The sequence below is a fragment of the Squalius cephalus genome (genome assembly GCF_949319135.1).
Source record: "Squalius cephalus genome assembly, chromosome: 23".
NCBI classification, from domain to species: domain Eukaryota; kingdom Metazoa; phylum Chordata; class Actinopteri; order Cypriniformes; family Leuciscidae; genus Squalius; species Squalius cephalus.
The window spans coordinates 15,203,166-15,220,266 of record NC_137144.1 but is presented as its reverse complement, the minus strand read 5'-3'; the positions used below and the strand labels follow the sequence as shown (position 1 = coordinate 15,220,266).

The following is a 17,101-nucleotide window of genomic DNA, read 5'->3' as shown; positions in this document are numbered from 1 at the left end:
GGTATAACAAACCTTAAAATCCAGGAGTAACCACAAAAGGTATTACAAAATGGTTTTATTAAAAAAGCAATACAAAAAAAGTTTAATAAAATTGTACAAAAATAGATTGTCAAATCTTTACAAACCAATGGAATCAAAAATAAAAGCACAACAATATATGCAATTAAAACGATGTACCTCCACGGCAAACATGTTTCTTGAAAATGTAGTCATTAATAGCAGCTGTTGAACTGTACAATGTGCAAGTGGTGCATTTATAATATAATACAAAACTTCAAGTACACCATACAAATTAATCAGTACATTTTGCAATTTGAATGTGTTAGATTCATCCTATTAACAGGGAGTAACACACAACAAAAGAACACATGACAAACAAAAAACCATTTGCTTAAATTTTAATAAGGAATCGAGGTCTTTCATTAGAATTCTACTTTGAGGTGACTTCTTTCTTTTTTTGATATCTCTTCTTAAACTCCTGGAAGAGGCTACATGAGCCGGAGACATCTGTGACCTGGATGGGCTGAGTGTGCTTTTTCTTCAAGGGGCTGAAACTCCAAACACCTGCAGATAGACAACCACAAAACCATTTAGATGAGTGATACACTACCTGCCATAAAATGGTACATGATAGGCAGATACAGGATTCATTTCTCACAATATACCCTGATTAGGCTTTAGAACTTGGATTGAACATTAACGTGATTATTGGATATTTACTTATAGTCCAGTCATTTTAAGCCAAAATGGGGGTCAACCTTGAACAAATTTCAACAGAAGCAAACTCAACTGATTTTGTATCCTCAATATGTCCTGAGTAAGGAAAGAAAAGCCCCAAAGAATCCCATAAGGGGAAAGTTTCGAAAAAGACCCAAATATAGCCTATTCATTCTTTTTCTTACGTGAATAGGGTACAAATTTTAACCTTTAGATATTACCATGAAAATTACTGAGTTGATTACTTACATCAAGACAAACAAAAAATGTATTACAAGTTTTTTTTAATGGTTTGTTAACATCGACAAACGGTGCATAATCTAATTACGTATGTGCTAATTTGCATAAATACCACAACAGATCTAAACATTGGGTCTAGCCGGGTGAAAATGTCTTGTTGACACATAACAGTAAAATACTTAATGTTAAGGTCTGAATGGAACCCATTTAGGCTACCCATGAGTATCAATACAAAAGAGGCAGGAAGAAGTACTTTAAACCAGTCCTTATTAATTATTATTGCAGAGATGGGGTTTGGGGCTGGGGCTGTGGGACTGTTTCTGGGGATTCACTTTTTATTTGACCTTTTGTCTTCTGCATTCTCCTTACCCTTGTGTTCTGTTCTTCCCTCAGACTCGTCCCCCAGAAACAGTCCCATGGACCCAGCCCCAAACCCAGTCTCTTAAAAATTAATAAAAGCTGGTTTCTAAAGTACTTGCTGACTATGTATTAATGCTCATGGGTAGCCTAAATGGGTTCCATTCAGACCTTAACATTAAGTATTTTACTGTTATATGTCAACAAGATTCAACAAGACATTTTTTAACCTGGCTAGACCCAATGTTTAGATCTGTTGTGGTATTTATGCAAATTGGCACATACGTAATTAGATTATGCACAGTTTGTCCATGTTAACAAATAATTTTAAAAAACTTGTAATACATTTTTTGTTTGTCTTGATGCAAGTAATCAACTCAGTAATTTTCATGGGGATATCTAAAGGTTAAAATTTTTACCCTATTCACGTAAGAAAAAGAATAAATAGGGGCATGAATAGGCTATATTTGGGTCTTTTTTGAAACTTTCGCCTAATGGGATTCTTCAGGGCTTTTTTTCCTTACTCAGGATATATTGAGGATACAAAATCAGTTGAGTTTGCTTCTGTTGCAATTTGTTCAACCTTTTTTCATAAAATGACTGGACTATCATACCATTATGTTCATTAATCATTATTCAAAAGGAATGAGCTTTAACTTCATAAGAGGCAAATACAAATTTACTACATATTAAATTAACAACAAATTCTGTGTCCAATACCTTGTGTTTGCAAACAACTAGTTTCCATCTGTTTAACTTTATCTTCCGGGTCCGACATCCCTTAAGAAAAGGGAACAAGAATTTTAAAAAGTGTACATTTGGTAAACTTACATGCACTGAGAGTATATATTTTCAGAAGTTACCATTTTGCGTACTCCGTGTCATGTCAGCTTGAGCGCAATTGAGTTCAGCTCCATCTTCAAAGTTAAAAGACTCTGGCAATACTTTGAATTCCAATGAAAGACCCTCCTCCAATGGCATCAAAGCAGGGTTCCCCAACTCGTATTTACTTTTTGTTACATTCTCGGCTGAATGCAATATTTTGGATGGTGCAGTCTTCCCTCTGATAACATATTTATTCATAGACATTTGTTGCGTAGAAAACTTATGCGGTCTCTTTCGCTTATTTCCCTTACCCAAACAGACGCCACTCTTTGCATTAGCACTTGGACCAAGCAGTTTTTTGATTGAGGTAGATGACAGTGCATTTTTGCTGAGTTCAGAAATGGGATGTGAGGGCAAGGTTCTATGCAGAGCCAGGTCTTTGGAGGATGCTTTTTGTAATCTCGCTCTCTTATCCACAACATCTTCATCCTGTGCTTTCACCCCTTTGCAATTTGTTGGGTTACTCTTCCTTTTAATATTCTGATGAGAGGGTATAGTTATTTGAAGAGTTTCTGGGGGTTCTTCACAACTTTCTTTCCCTTTAGATCTTTTAGTTAGCTTCACTTCTTTTCTTCCAGAAGATGACCCATACAGTGCAAGACATATAGTATTGGTCTTCATCATCAAATCAGGAGTTGGGGTTGCTTGCTCAATCTCATTCTTCATGGTCACATTTGTTGCACATTTTGAAGGAGAGTCATCTCTTGTCTGCTCTGCAATTTCAGTGTCCATCTTACAAACCTCTTCAGAACTTGATATGTCCTTCAGAATATTTTCCTTTACTACTTTCTGAACGATCCTACTTGGAACTTCCTCCTCTGTTTCAGAATCATCTGTTGTTTCAGAATCATCTGTTGTTTCAAGAGCAGACTTGCCCAGTTTCACCAATTCATTAGGATCCTCTTTTTCAGTCTGCAACTCTAAACTTGTGCCGTGGACCTCAATTTTAGTCTCTTCTCTGAGCTCTGCTTTTCTCTGGCACGTACACAATGAGCCATCTCCATATTCTAAAGTTTTAAACCATTTAGCAAGACAACAGTAAGACTCTAACTTTTCACCACTAGAACTTTGACATTTCCCCTCTTTTGGCTTCACATCATCTAGGAGTAATTCTTTTTCAGACATGAGCTCCAGGACTTGAAGTTTAACCTGGTCCTCGGTGGTAATATGAACATCAATGTCTTTCTGCAAGTCCTTAACTTCCATCTCACCGGTAAACCATAGCTCAGCCATGTCATGAGGGAGAACATTGATCTTAATAGAGTCTAAATCGTCCATCTTGTCAGTCTCCACTTCATTTGTTTTCAAAACAAGTTCTTGACTAGGTTTTGGATCAGTCTCATATCTCATACTCTCATCTTTAAGCATATAGTCAATGTCAGGCATTTCTTCATTGAATTCATTTTGCATTTGAGATAGTTCTGCAACCACAGGATTAAGTTTCGGTGGACTGGTATAGTCAATTTGGCAGGTTGTCAACACAGAACATTTGGCTTTATGACAAAAATGGTCATCCATCTTTGATGTTGCATTTGCAAGCTGATGATTATTCTTCAAAATCTCACATTTTCCAGTTTGGTATTTTTCTCCCTCCGGCCTCACCGGATGTGTCATGGCTTTCAGTGGATGTACTATATTTGATTGGCAATTGGTTTGTTCTGCAAACAAATTTCTCTCTGATGAGCAGTTACCATTGGCTTCTTCCAACCTCCACATGTGCATCTGTTCTTTTGTTGATATGGTGTCTTGAGGTGTATATAACAAAGAGGTCTTATGCATTATCTCTGGTGGTCCAGCAATGTCTAGATCTTCCATCAACTGACCAGCAAAGCATTGTTTAGCCACTTCCTGAGGGAGAACATTTATCCTAATAGAAGCTGCAGCGTCCATCTCCACAAGCTCATCTTCATCCATTTGCACAGGAAGTTCTTGACTAGATTTTGGATCAGTCTCACATCTCACACCCTCATCTGTGAGTACACAGTCAATTTCAGGCATTTCTTCATTGAACTGCATTTGAGATGGTTCTGCAATCACAGGATGAAGCTTGGGTGGACCTGAGCAGTCAATCTGACTAGTTGATCCAGTCAACGCCAGACATTTGGCTCCATTGCAAAAACGGTCAACCATGGCCTTCAGTGGATGAATTGTATTTGATGGACTATTGATTTGTTCCACAGCCTCATAGACCTTCAGTGGGCAGTTACCATCAGCCTCTTCCAACCTCATCTCGGGTGTTGCAGCTATGTCTTTAACTTCCATCAACTGACCAGCAAAGTATTGTTCAGCCACTTCATGAGGGAGAACATTAATCCTAATAGAAGTTGAAGCATCCATCTCTGCAATCTCCTCTTCATCCATTTGCACAGAAAGTTCTTGACTAGGTTTTGGATTAATCTCACATCTTAGACGGTTATCACAGTCACTGGATTCATTTTGCACTTGAGTTAATGACACAAACTCCAGTTGTTTTAAAACTTCATGATTAATTGTCAATGGACTTCTGGAGTCACTTTGGCTGGATGATTCACTTGTCAACATGGGACTTTTGGTTCCCACACCATTACCAAAACTATTTTTCGGTCTTAATATTCTAGAGGAGTGTTGATGCTTTCTTTTCCAACCACTTCTTTTATCAAATAACTTTTGATGCTTTCTTAATAAATAATCACGTTTTTTCAATGTCGTTACCAGATTCTTCATTCCATTTAGTGGATTTATAGTATTTGGTTGGCAACTGGTTTGTTCTTGAACCAAATTAAGCTTCAGTGAGCAGTTATCAGTCACAGTAGGAGGAGGAGCATTAAAGGGAACTGCCAATTTTTCACAAAGACTCTCATTGTTCATATTTTTCTCCAAAGATGTTTGTTCTACTTTGTTAATTTCTAGGGATGTGTTTAACAAAGATGTCTCTTGCTTGTCTGGTGATGCAGCAATGGCATTATGTTCCATCATCTCACTAGTCTCACACTGTTCAGCCATTTCATGCAGTTGTTCTGCTACCACATTATTGAGCTTTGGTGAGTTTGTGCAGTCACTTTGGCTGGTTGATTTAGGCAACAAAACACTTTGGGCTCCAACATCATTTCTAAATTTATCATCCGAACTGGCCATTTGAGTCTGGACATCCAAATCCTTCACAACAGTAATCATGTCCTTTAAAGAATTTGTATTTGTTTGACTGTTGGTTTGTCCTGCAACCAAACAATCACGTGTTGGTGAGCAGTCAGCATCAGTCACATGTGGAGATTGTCTATTAAACAAGCTTTCATGAAGACACTCATTGTCCAATGTTGGTTCTTCTGCTGATACTTTGTTCGCAACATTTTGTGCCTCCTTTGTGCAACCATTGGAGTTTTGTGCTTCGTGGTCAGGGGCATTTTGAAAGGACTTATAGAACCAAGAATAACCACACTCCTTGTCGATGTCATCAACATTTTCATTAAGATTTAACCAAGAAGACTTATACGTCATCTTCGGTGGCTCTTCGTTGTGTTTTAAAGCATGAAAATCCTTGTGGACTCGGTTACGAGCATCAATTTTAATTTGCCTCAGTATCACAGGCTCTTTCATCGGACAGTAAGCATAGACTTCTTGCATTATGTTTTGATATATACCAGTTTGTACAGCATTATAAAACTTGCGAAAATCCCCATTCCAAAAAAGCTTTAAGATGTCCTTCCCAGCATCAGTTATTTGTACATTCTTCTGATGCCCGTTTTCCATTTGCTGAATCATGTCTATTAAGGTGTGCAATCGATCTATTGGCCATTCGATTACAGGAATAGATTCTGTTTCAGAAGTTTTCTTGTCTGTGAATGTGCAGTTATTGTTTATCTTTTCACTTGGTTCATTTTGCATTTGAGTTGGCACAGACATTTGTTCTGCAACCACACTTTTAAGCTTCGGTGAACTTGTGCGGTGACTTTGGTCAGTTGATTCATCAGTCCAAATGGGACTTTTGGCTCCAACATGGCAAAGTCCATCATTCAGCCTCGGCTCTGCTGACTTCGGCCGTTGATGCTTGCTTGTTGGGTCATTTGGTTCTCCTTTTTGGTTATTCAGATTAGCATTGGTCTCCAAAGTATGTGGAATATTTGGAGGATGCCATACAACCGCTTGCAAAGACCTTACATTCATTTTCACATTAGCAGATTTGTCTGAAACGTTAACAGGTGCTGTTCCTATCGGAGATAATGGCATGACAACAGCAACAGCTCTCTGTGCAGCAATGTTCTGACCACATGTAGAAGGTGTTTGCACATTAGCATGGGTTGACTTATCAGGAACCAATGACTGGTAATTGTAGCCACCGGACAAACTACTGAGACCATGAGGTGCATTTTCTGTTGGGGGGTAATATTTCAGATCAGACGGCAAGCTTGTTCTTGTTTTTGATGAGTGTTTTGGCAAATTAGTCGGTGAATTTGCATGTTGCTGTCTACTATGCAAATTGATAGTGTTTATGGTTTTCTTTCTTCTGGTTTCGTTAAGACTTGTAATGTCCATTGTTTTTCCTTTAACCTGTTGTGAATTATTTGGGCCAGCTGCCAAGGAGGCATTTTGCTGCTGCATGTATAAACTGTTATTAGAGTTAAAGGCACAATGTGACATGTTTGGCCCATTATTGTTAGGAGCACACTGTAGATTTATGTTGTTACCAGGTAAGAATATCTGGCAATTAGAGGGTATGTTCCACAAAATAATTTGCGAGTCCCGTTTACCTGATGGCAACGTATATTTTGAAGTAAGAGGATTATCTTGTGCAAGCATTGTGTCTTTGGTAGCTTGAATGCTGCTAGTCAAAATCTGGTCACTGGTTGCCGGTTGGATTGTGCAGGTAAACTGTGTCAAATAATTTCCAGTGGCCCCCTGTCCTGGATTGGAGGGGCTTGCAACATGAGATGGTAAACATAGTTGATAAAAGTTTTGGCCCAAAGTATTAGATGTCCCATCTCCAGGTGTGGTCTCTTTTCCTTGCAAATTTTGCAGTTGTCCTGACTGTTGTGAATTAGCTTGCATGCTAATGAATGTTCACTTTTATCTCCAGAAGGGGTGGGCTATTCACATCCCTAAAAAAAAAACAAAAAAAACAAAGCAAAATATTAGGGTAAAAAATACTTTTCACGATACCAATATTTTGATACTCGACTAAAATATCTTGATACCAATACTTAACCGATACCAAGGGAAGAATCTAAAACCAGAAAAACAATTGAATAGCCTAATAGATGACAGGAGTTCAAAAATTCTTATTAATTAGTATTATTATTTTTAATTAAAATCAATCTAATAGAGGCATCAGTAGCATTATTGGGGATGTCTTCTTTCATAAAAAGATGCCATTAAACAAATTTTTAAAATGTAGGCTACAACTATGTCTCGCAATACATTTCTAGTACCGGTTATCGTTACTGTTGACTCTTCCCTTCCACACCAAAACAAGTTTTAGTCAAACACTTAAGATTAAAGGATTTCTGTCGTCTCTACCCCTGCCGTTTCACACCATTTCTACCATCAGGAGTCTATACCTTCCCCCGCCTGTCTCACAAGCAACAATGTTTATTCACACCAAAAGTCAAAACAAAGCATGACAAATCAAAGAAAAAAAAGTCCCAACGATTTTCAAACCACAACCATTTACACAAACAGCGAAATTCATGAATATTCATCAGGCTCTGTCAAAGAAAGTGAACTGCACTCATCACTTTTAAAACAACCCAACAAATTCTCTTCACAATACATCCCAAAATTAGGTAATATTTGCTGCCAGTCACAAATTGTTAGGAGTATAATTCTGCCTTATGCATAATCAGCCATTTATTCATGTACATCAAGAAAACTTTCATCACTTTAATATCTTATTGATATTGCATTGTGTTTTATCTAGTGCATTTCAGATGCATATGCACCACTCTTGGGTCTTGTCCACACTAATACGTTTTTGTTTGAAAACACATCTTTTGCTCTCGGTTTTGTCCATTTTTGCGTGGTAGTGTGGACAGCGAAAATTTTTTTTGGTTGATTTGACAAGGAATGAACCTGTAGCTAAAGATGTAACTTAGTACACCTTTCACATCGCAGTCCTGCAAAGATTTTACTCGCAATTGCTGTCCTGCGGCAAAACATGGGGTGGTGTGGCGCAATGGATAAGACACATGCCTTTGGTGTGAGAGACCCGGGTTCGAATCCACTGTGAGACACCAATGTGTCCCTGAGCAAGACACTTAACCCCTAGTTGCTCCAGAGGCGTGCGACCTCTGACATATAGCAATTGTAAGTCGCTTTGGATAAAAGCGTCAGCTAAATGAATAAATGTAAATGTAAATGTAAAACATGAGAGCACTTGCGTTTTAGACCAAACATATAATGGTGTCTGAGTGCGACCTGGAGGACATATTTTGCTAAATAAAATTATCCTGCCAAAAAGAATAGCATGAGAACTTTATTATGTCTGTTCCATCTGTATCATCTCAGTGAGCTTTGAGGTTTTTCGCATGCGCAGTACAGTAGGCTTGCTGCGATAGTCGGTGTTACACATTGTTTAGCCGCAACACCGGTTACATCACTTGCCCAGCTTGGCACCGCCGTTTTGATTTTTTTATAGTAACAAAAATCATTTAGTTCAGTAAGAAAACAGAAGGCGTCTGATCAAGTCAGCATTAGCTGAACAAGAGTCGCAGCACAAATCAGCAGTAGGATTCAGATTTCACTTCAATTCAGAATTCGCCTCAGATGATGGCGGAAGATTTGGTTTCAAAGCGAAACGTAAAAGCACCCATTTTGTCATTGTACTGTTTTGCTGTTGTTTTTCAGTAAGAATAATAATGGACCACCCATTCAAGCAATTGCCACCCCCGAATTGCCGCTAATTCACTCCTCACAGAGAGTTTGATTGACAGGCAATCTGACCAATCATAATACGCTATCCGGCGGATCGTATGCGAAGCGAGCGCAGCAGAGCGAGTGTTTTCAGTTCATTCCTTTGGAAGTTAAACTTCCATAGGAATTAGGCTAATTTAAAACACTCGCTCTACTCTGCGCCACGCAAGTGGACACAACACGCACTGCAAGCAATTTAAAAGCGAGGAGGAAAAAGAGGGGAAAATTCTAACACCACTGTTAACCCCAAAAGGAGCTGTAACGTCTGGTGGGCATCTCATTAACTATAGATCAGTGGGCTTGCTGCAGTTGAATATCTAACTAAGAGACATCACAGCTATTTGGTACTTTGGTTTAGTGCCTGTTCTGTCCTGTCTGTTTGATTTAAAGACAAAATTCTATTTTTTATCACTACACATAGAGCAGTGACTATAACCTAATAATTTTATTTGAAACAAAATCCTTTTATTTCTTTTTAGGGCTGGGCGATATATCGCACGACATTGTTAGGCGCATCTCGTCAGTAAAGCCGGTTCCTTGATTAGTAGTAAATCGCCATCACCTGCTTTCAGATGGAGGGGCATTTACAACACAGTGCCGTAGTTAACTGACAAGCTGAGCCATATCGCATTAATATCGCGGACGTATCGCCTGCGATAATGCGATATGTATAAATGTATAAAAAACGATATACCCTAACATTAATTAATAACCATGAAATCAAAACTGACAATTCTTTTTTATGGAATATTGCAGTTTATAATAGGGCTGCACAATATCTCGAAATATCGCAAATGTATATATCGCGATATGCATATCGCAACAGCTTGCAATAAATGGGATCATGAACAAGAGACAAAGAGAAAAATCACTCTTCACTGCTCTTGGCTAAATAATTTTTGTAGCTTTAATAAGAATCAGTATAGCCTAGGCTATATTTAAAAGGGAACTTGGCAACTATTTCAACTTAAATCCGTTTAGAAATCATTTGGATGGTTAAATAACCTGTTCTGGTGAGAATGGTGACTTTCCCCACACCCCCCAGCGTTCCCCGGCGGAAAACCAACCTTGCAACATGGGGACTAACGTCCTGGTAAGTTGAAAATAGGAAGTCTCGTGAGAAGCGAGAACGAGCGAGAAACACAAACTGCTTTACGGCAAGTCAACATAAACACACACGCCATATGATACTGTGTATGATGTATTACCACCTCGGTAGACATAGCTCCACATGATAAAGTTGGCCGGCTCCCATAATAACAAATGCACATGAGCAGCGGTAGAGATGGGGAGGAGGCCGCCGCAAGTGAGATTTTTTTACTACAATGTTGTGAAATATACAGCCCACAGCTGTAGGGGGAGCTCGTTGAGAGAAGACACGCGACAACAAAAGTGAAAATCAGCGAAGAAATGGCTAGAGTTGCCTTGTTCCCCTTTAAAGCAGAACTCGGCAACTCCAGCGAACTCTAGTCACTTCTTCGCTGATTTTCCCTTTTGTTGTCGCATGTTTTCCCCACGAGCTCCCCCTACAGCTGTGGGGTGTATATTTCACAACACGGTCGTAAAAAACTCACTTGCAGCGGCCTCCTCCCCCTCTCTACCGCTGCTCATGTGCGTTTATTATGAGCAAGCCAACTGTATCGTGTGGAGCTATGTCTACCGAGGTGGGTAATCTGGTAATACCAGAGCCCGTCTACGGAGAGCCTTGGCACTTCCTATTAGCCCCATTGTATCGATCTTGGTTGCAGTTCCATTAGAATTCCACTGGAGGTGATAGCGGGCGAGTGCAGACTGAATGGGAGTCTATGGGGCTAGACCATAGACTGTAAAAAAAGATGGACGACGCCCCTTCGCTCTCTTCCATTGATGAGAACTGAAGCCGCCAGTGTCCCGATATGGCGCTGACATATTGGAACTTGAGTCTGCGCAGTAGCGATCTCGGGACCAGACCTGCGCAGTCGTGAGCAGGAAGTAAAGCCGCGAAATCAACGCTCCGCCCTCACTCTCGTCGGGAGAGTGCATTCTGCACACTTTTTTGAAAATTGATTGCAGTATGACAAGAGGCTTGTTAAAATAAAGTAAATACAATCTCCTCAGTCCTCCGAAGATGCCGAAAAAAATGTCCGTGGTGCTTCAGTGACTACTTCGCTCAGAGAACCTGTCAATCACAGCTGTCAACCATGACGTTACACCACCGCATCACGTAACTAACTAAAAACCAACTTATTTTTGAAACAGACACTTGAACTTACATCAGCGTGATAAAAACAACAGCAAATGAAAGAAACCACCTTTGGAAAAAAGATATTTGAAGTGTAATTTAATTGTTTAGCTGGTCTCACGTCCCGTTGACTAACACGGGGAGGCGGGGCTTATGACCTATACTAGGACCAGTCACCGGGGGGCGATCGAGACGTTTTGGCTTCACTTTTCAGGGCTTGTGCGGCACGCTTGGGCTAGACGGCTAAATGACGGCTAAATGTGTCTCTTTCACCCGATTGACGTTGAGAAATCTCAGATTTTATTGTAGGTTTTGCAACATGTTCAACATGGGTTATAGGTCGAAAGTTGAATGAACGAGTATTTATGACCTTTCGATTTCTTACAGGTTGAGTTGTTGTTGCCCATAACACACTAGCATTCTGCTAATGAACGCTCATTGGTCAGTGAAGGACTGATTACGACCAGAGATACCGCTTGATGGCATCGTGGCATCCGAAGCGGGACCAGAAACAAACAAAACAAAAACTCTTCTAGCACGTGTATTTACCTGTGTCAGCTGTGTTGTCGATGCCTCGAGAGAAAAGAAAGTGCAGAGCGCGAAAGCACCAGAGTGACTGAAGGATTGCCATAAAGCAGTATCTCTGGTTGTACGATGTGTATGACGTCATTGACATTTTAAAAGACTTTTTAAAGCAAATAAGTGACTCTAAAAAATCTAACACCCAGCAATGTGTAATTTCTTTGCATCTCCTTTCGAATACAACATTCAAATTACTAGACAAAAAATGATATCCTGAGAAAAGTGGATTTTGATGGGTATTTCGCCATAGACCTCCATTCATTCTGCACTCGCCTGCGAGCGCCCCCGCATGGACAGAGACGTGTTACTGCAGCCAGTCCAGAAACCGGAAGCAAGCAGAGAGTGCCAATTCTCTTCCTATTAGTCTTTCTCTGGTAATACATCATACATGCGTGTGTGTTTATGTCGAATTGCCGTAAAGCAATTCGTGTTTCGCGCTCGTTCTCGTTTCTCACGAGACTTCCAAACTTCTATCTTGCCAGGACGGTAGTCCAAGTTTTCCGCCTGGGAACGCTGGGGGGAGTGGGGAAAGTCACCAATATCACCAGAACAGGTTGTTTAACCATCCAAATGATTTCTAGACAGTTTTATTAAGTTAAAAAAGTTACCAAGTTCTGCTTTAATTCATGCAGTGATAACTAAGCATTGTTTATTTTTACATTTGATTATTCAGTTTCTGTTGTTAAATGAACCTAATGTAGGCCAACCTGAAACCCTAAACCTCGTGGTTTACACTGATGTTAAAATAATAGGCTACTTTTTATGTTTCAGTAAAACACTGCTGTTCACTTTCAGAAGTTGTAGGGATGTTTTCTTGTCACAAAAAGAATGTGAAACACATGTAGGTTATATAATTTTAAATATATTTTAAAGATAATTTAAGTTTACTTTACACACTTTTTAAGCATTATCGTATCACATATCGAATATCGCATTATTTAATTAGTTATCGCATACAGCATTTTTCTTCAATGTCATGCAGCCCTAGTTTATAATAAATGATTGATCCGTGCACATCATTATTTTTTATGAAAGCCTGTTTCCACCACGGAATAAAACAATTTAAAAGATAATTACGACTTTATCGTAAAGAGTCAAAAAAAAGTAAGAAATGCGAGATCTGAACTTGCAAATCTTTTTTTTTTCTCTCGCAAATTGCAACTGTAGGCCACATCTCGCAAATATGACTTTCTAACTTTTTTTCAGAACTGTGAGATAAAGTCCAACTCTGAGGGGGGTAAAAATACTTTTTCTCAGAATTACTAATTAATATCTCACAATTCTAACTTTATAACTCGCAATTCTAACTTTATAACTTACAATTGTGATTTTATATAAGTCGTAATTACCGTTTTTATTTTTTATTTTGTGGCAGATAGTAAGCATCCATAATGTTTTTTTTTTAAATTCACGTGGCCTTGTAATCATTAATCAAAATAACTTCCCAACTTAATTTTGTGCACGTCCACATCTGTTATATTAAAGATTCTTCAAAAGTAGCTACAAACAGTTTCTTGGGGGATAACGTTACAACTTTAAGTAACTTAGCCTACTGAAAAACTTTGTTGTTGTAATATGGCAATCCAGCTCCATTTCTACAAAATTTCAGCAGCATGTAAAGCCTTTTATTGAAAGATAACATTATGCATTTAAACGAAGGCCTATATGTCGTTGACTAGATGGTTGCCATAAATTACTTAAGTTGTAACATCGTTGCTTTGTTTTACTGACCTAGTAAACGCTGCTTCACCGAAACATAATTTAAGAAAGAACTGTAACTTACTGAACCTTTAAAACCTCTCAAACAGTTTCTTGAAGGGATGTATTTTCTAAGAGAACACGTTAAAACAAGATGCTTTTAAAAGCGCAAATGTGGCTTTGTTCGGCTCTCCAATTATTATTAGTGAAAAACAGCGTGATTTGGAGAATTTCTTGCCGTTTACGTAAAAACGGCGCTTTAAAGAGCTCTTTTTTTGTAGACATAACGGTCAAATTGTAAACAATAGCATAACTGTTAACTGCAAGGAAGCATTAAATTACTTACTGAAGATTCTCGTAAGAAACACTCCACTGTCTGCGATGTATTTCATTCAGCTGCTTTCTCTGAACACTTCCTCTCTCAGTCAATCTTTTCAGGCCTTTAATGTGCACGAGGGGCGGGACCGTTAGTTCGTGTTGCCAGGTCCATTTGGTTATGTCGATTAGGGACTTCCGTTCTTTTTTTTCTGTTAATTGTAAATTTGTTATAGCAACGTTTTATTATTTTAAAATTAAATCTGAATTATTTTCATTATTTCATATAGTCTATGCAGTTTCGCCACTGATCCAAGTTATTTAAAATTTCGTAAAAAAACAATGCGATCTGGCAACAATGTGACATTAGAGACGTCGCTGAATTCGAAAACATACCAAGTTATGTCAGTGTATTGTTATGAGAGTTTAATAGTTCAGACTGAATAGACTGAGAGGAAGACATGTTTTATTGTGCCTTGCTGTTATGATGCTCGGTGCTCTGTAGCCATAGAAAGATATAGGAAAAATAGAAATAGTAGTATGCTATGTGTCCAGAATTCAGCAAACGTTTAGCAACTAAACCAGTATACTCAGAGTAAGCTGTTAACCTTTTCATTTAAAATGTATAGGATCTTTCAGTAATGTTAGTAACCATATCTACCCTGTTAACCTAAAACCTGCTCCAGACTATATCACTATCAAGAATCAGTCAATAATATAATAATTTGTTATGCTAACATTAATATTGTATTTAAAACAAATCACATCAAACTCTTAATGTTCATACATATTATTAACATTTTCATATTGCTTCTAAAATAATAATCGCTACTGTAGGCCTACATGATCAGCACCTAAAATAACAATGCAACTATTTATTATAATTTAGGCTAATGCTTTATGATTTTTTTTTTGATCAAAATCAAACAAGCATGCACAATACATGGTAAATTAGGTTATCAGTAATCAGTCTGTCGGTTTTTCACAACTCTTTCAAAGGCCTGCTGTAGATCATTGTGATAAATGATCTGTACAGAAGTACAATATAATTAGTATATTCTAACATGTTACTTTAAAAGTGTTGGGCTCTTTAAGGACGTCCTTCCCCTCAGTGCGCATGTACTAAGAATATACATGTTAGTTGTTCGAATACTGGATATTGTTGGCAACTAGAGCTCTGTTGTGCAAAAATCATCTCATGTCATGTGCAAAAATCATGTGGCAGTCACTGTGTAATTCTTGGGACATACAACACCTGCTCCTGTCAATTATATCATGACCGCTCCTGCCTTGCTCTCCAGCAGAAATACACTCTAAAAATGCTGGGTTATTTCAACCCAAAGAAATGCTGGGTGAAATATGGACCAAACCCAACCGTTTCTTTGGGTTGAAACAACCCAGCAAGTTTACATCATATTTATAGTTTACTATTTATATATTGTTTTGCAATTTAAGTATACTACTATGTTACACTGTACAGTTATATCATTCACTGTACTTTAACTCTTTCACTGCCAGCATTTAAAAGAAAAAAACATAGTTGGACATGATGTCCTTAATGTGACATATGTGGGCTGTAAAATATGATTATCATAAATTTGAATACAATTTTGACATAGCATTGAAATGACTATAGCAAGGTTTTTAATAACATCTACATAAATACAGTATTTCAATTGTGACTGTAGAACATCCTCTCTCCTCGCCTGAGACAGGACACAATCTTAAGTGCAACGGTGTGAACCGCCCCATCAGACAGACTGGCTGGGAAGAGGCTGGAGAAGCGGTAGGGAGTCTCCCTGGAGGTGTGACTGTGCCTTTGTTATGCGGTGACCCTGATTGTATGGGGGTCTGAAACTGTCAGTGCTGCAGGCAACACATTCCTATTAAATGTTCTATTAGATTCTATTACCTAGAATTTATTCATTATTATTATTGCATCTTTTCTATGATTGTTCATTAAACAAATGCAATAGTCCAAATGCATAATACCAAAATTAGGATGATTTTGGTTACAAATAACTGTTCAGATGTTAATTCAATAGCATATAGCTGCAGCGGCTCCTGGCCTATAGGGGTCTCAGCACTAGTTTATGTTTAAAGGAACACGCCGACTTTTTGGGACTTTAGCTAATTCACCGTATCCCGCAGAGTTAGATAAATCCATACATACCCTTTTCATCTCAGTGCGTGCCGTAACTCTGTCTGACGCACCCACCGCTAGCCTAGCTTAGCACAAAAGCTTAGCTAAGCTAATGCTAAGCCTAGCTTTACGGCACGCACGGAGATGAAAAGGGTATGTATGGACTTATCTAACTCTAGATTGTGTAACTCTAATGTTGTGTGGACAAAATGTGGCCAAAAGGGTATACCACATATTGTTCTATATAAGGGTATACCACATATAGAATATACAGTATACATTTTTTTTGCCTATGGAAATCTCCCCATAAAACCCAACATGTGTGTGTATATATATATATATATATATATATATATATACATATATATTGTGCTCCACAATATCCCTTAGTGTGCACTTGTTAATATAAACATGCTTATTCCTTTACTTTTTTTGACATTTGTTTGTGTTTTCATCATTAGAATCATCCAATACCCTTTTCTCACATGACTGAAGAGAGGCGGAGACCATAAATGCCATGAGATGGAATGCAGAAGGATGGATAACAGATGTGATGAACAGATGCTCTACATATGTGGCCGGATATGAGAGGTCAAAAAACGACCCTGGGGAGTTCACATATGTAATGTCAAAGGTCAAATTGATCCCCTGGGGATATGGAAGGTCAAAGGGCTACATAGGTATTCCAAATATGAACGGCCACAATGACCCTTTGAATAGGTTAAAGGTGAGCATGACATGGGTGGTCAAGGTCAAAGGTGAGCGTGATGTGGATGGTCAAGGTCAAAGGTCGCCATCAATCAAATTTTTTGACAGGTTGTGAAACTTACAGCTACGGAGCCCCTAAAAGGGCCATGGTGAAGGAAAAAAAAATGAGAACATGTTCACTCCCAAATGCGTTTCGTTCCCCCGAGAAACTTTGTGTTTCCTAGCAAAAGTTTTGCGTTCCCCCCGAGAAATTTTGTGTTCACTCAAAACATATTTGTGTTCCCGCGTTGAAAGGTTTAGCTTGCAAAAAACACAAAGGAGTGGAAAAGCCTGTAGCGTCAGCTCTGACGCAA

At 38.6% G+C, this 17,101-nt stretch overlaps 1 protein-coding gene across 1 annotated transcript; it reads right to left on the bottom strand.

Moving 5' to 3' along the window:
* Positions 1-28: 28 nt before the first annotated feature.
* Positions 29-14,033, bottom strand: amn1 (antagonist of mitotic exit network 1 homolog). Its single transcript, XM_079858428.1, has 4 exons — positions 13,929-14,033; positions 2,178-7,271; positions 2,035-2,094; positions 29-564 (listed from the first exon to the last, which is right to left on the bottom strand). The coding sequence occupies exons 2-4, from the start codon at positions 7,219-7,221 to the stop codon at positions 431-433; spliced, it is 5,238 nt and encodes a 1,745-aa protein (XP_079714554.1). The 5' UTR covers positions 7,222-7,271; positions 13,929-14,033; the 3' UTR covers positions 29-430.
* Positions 14,034-17,101: the final 3,068 nt, after the last annotated feature.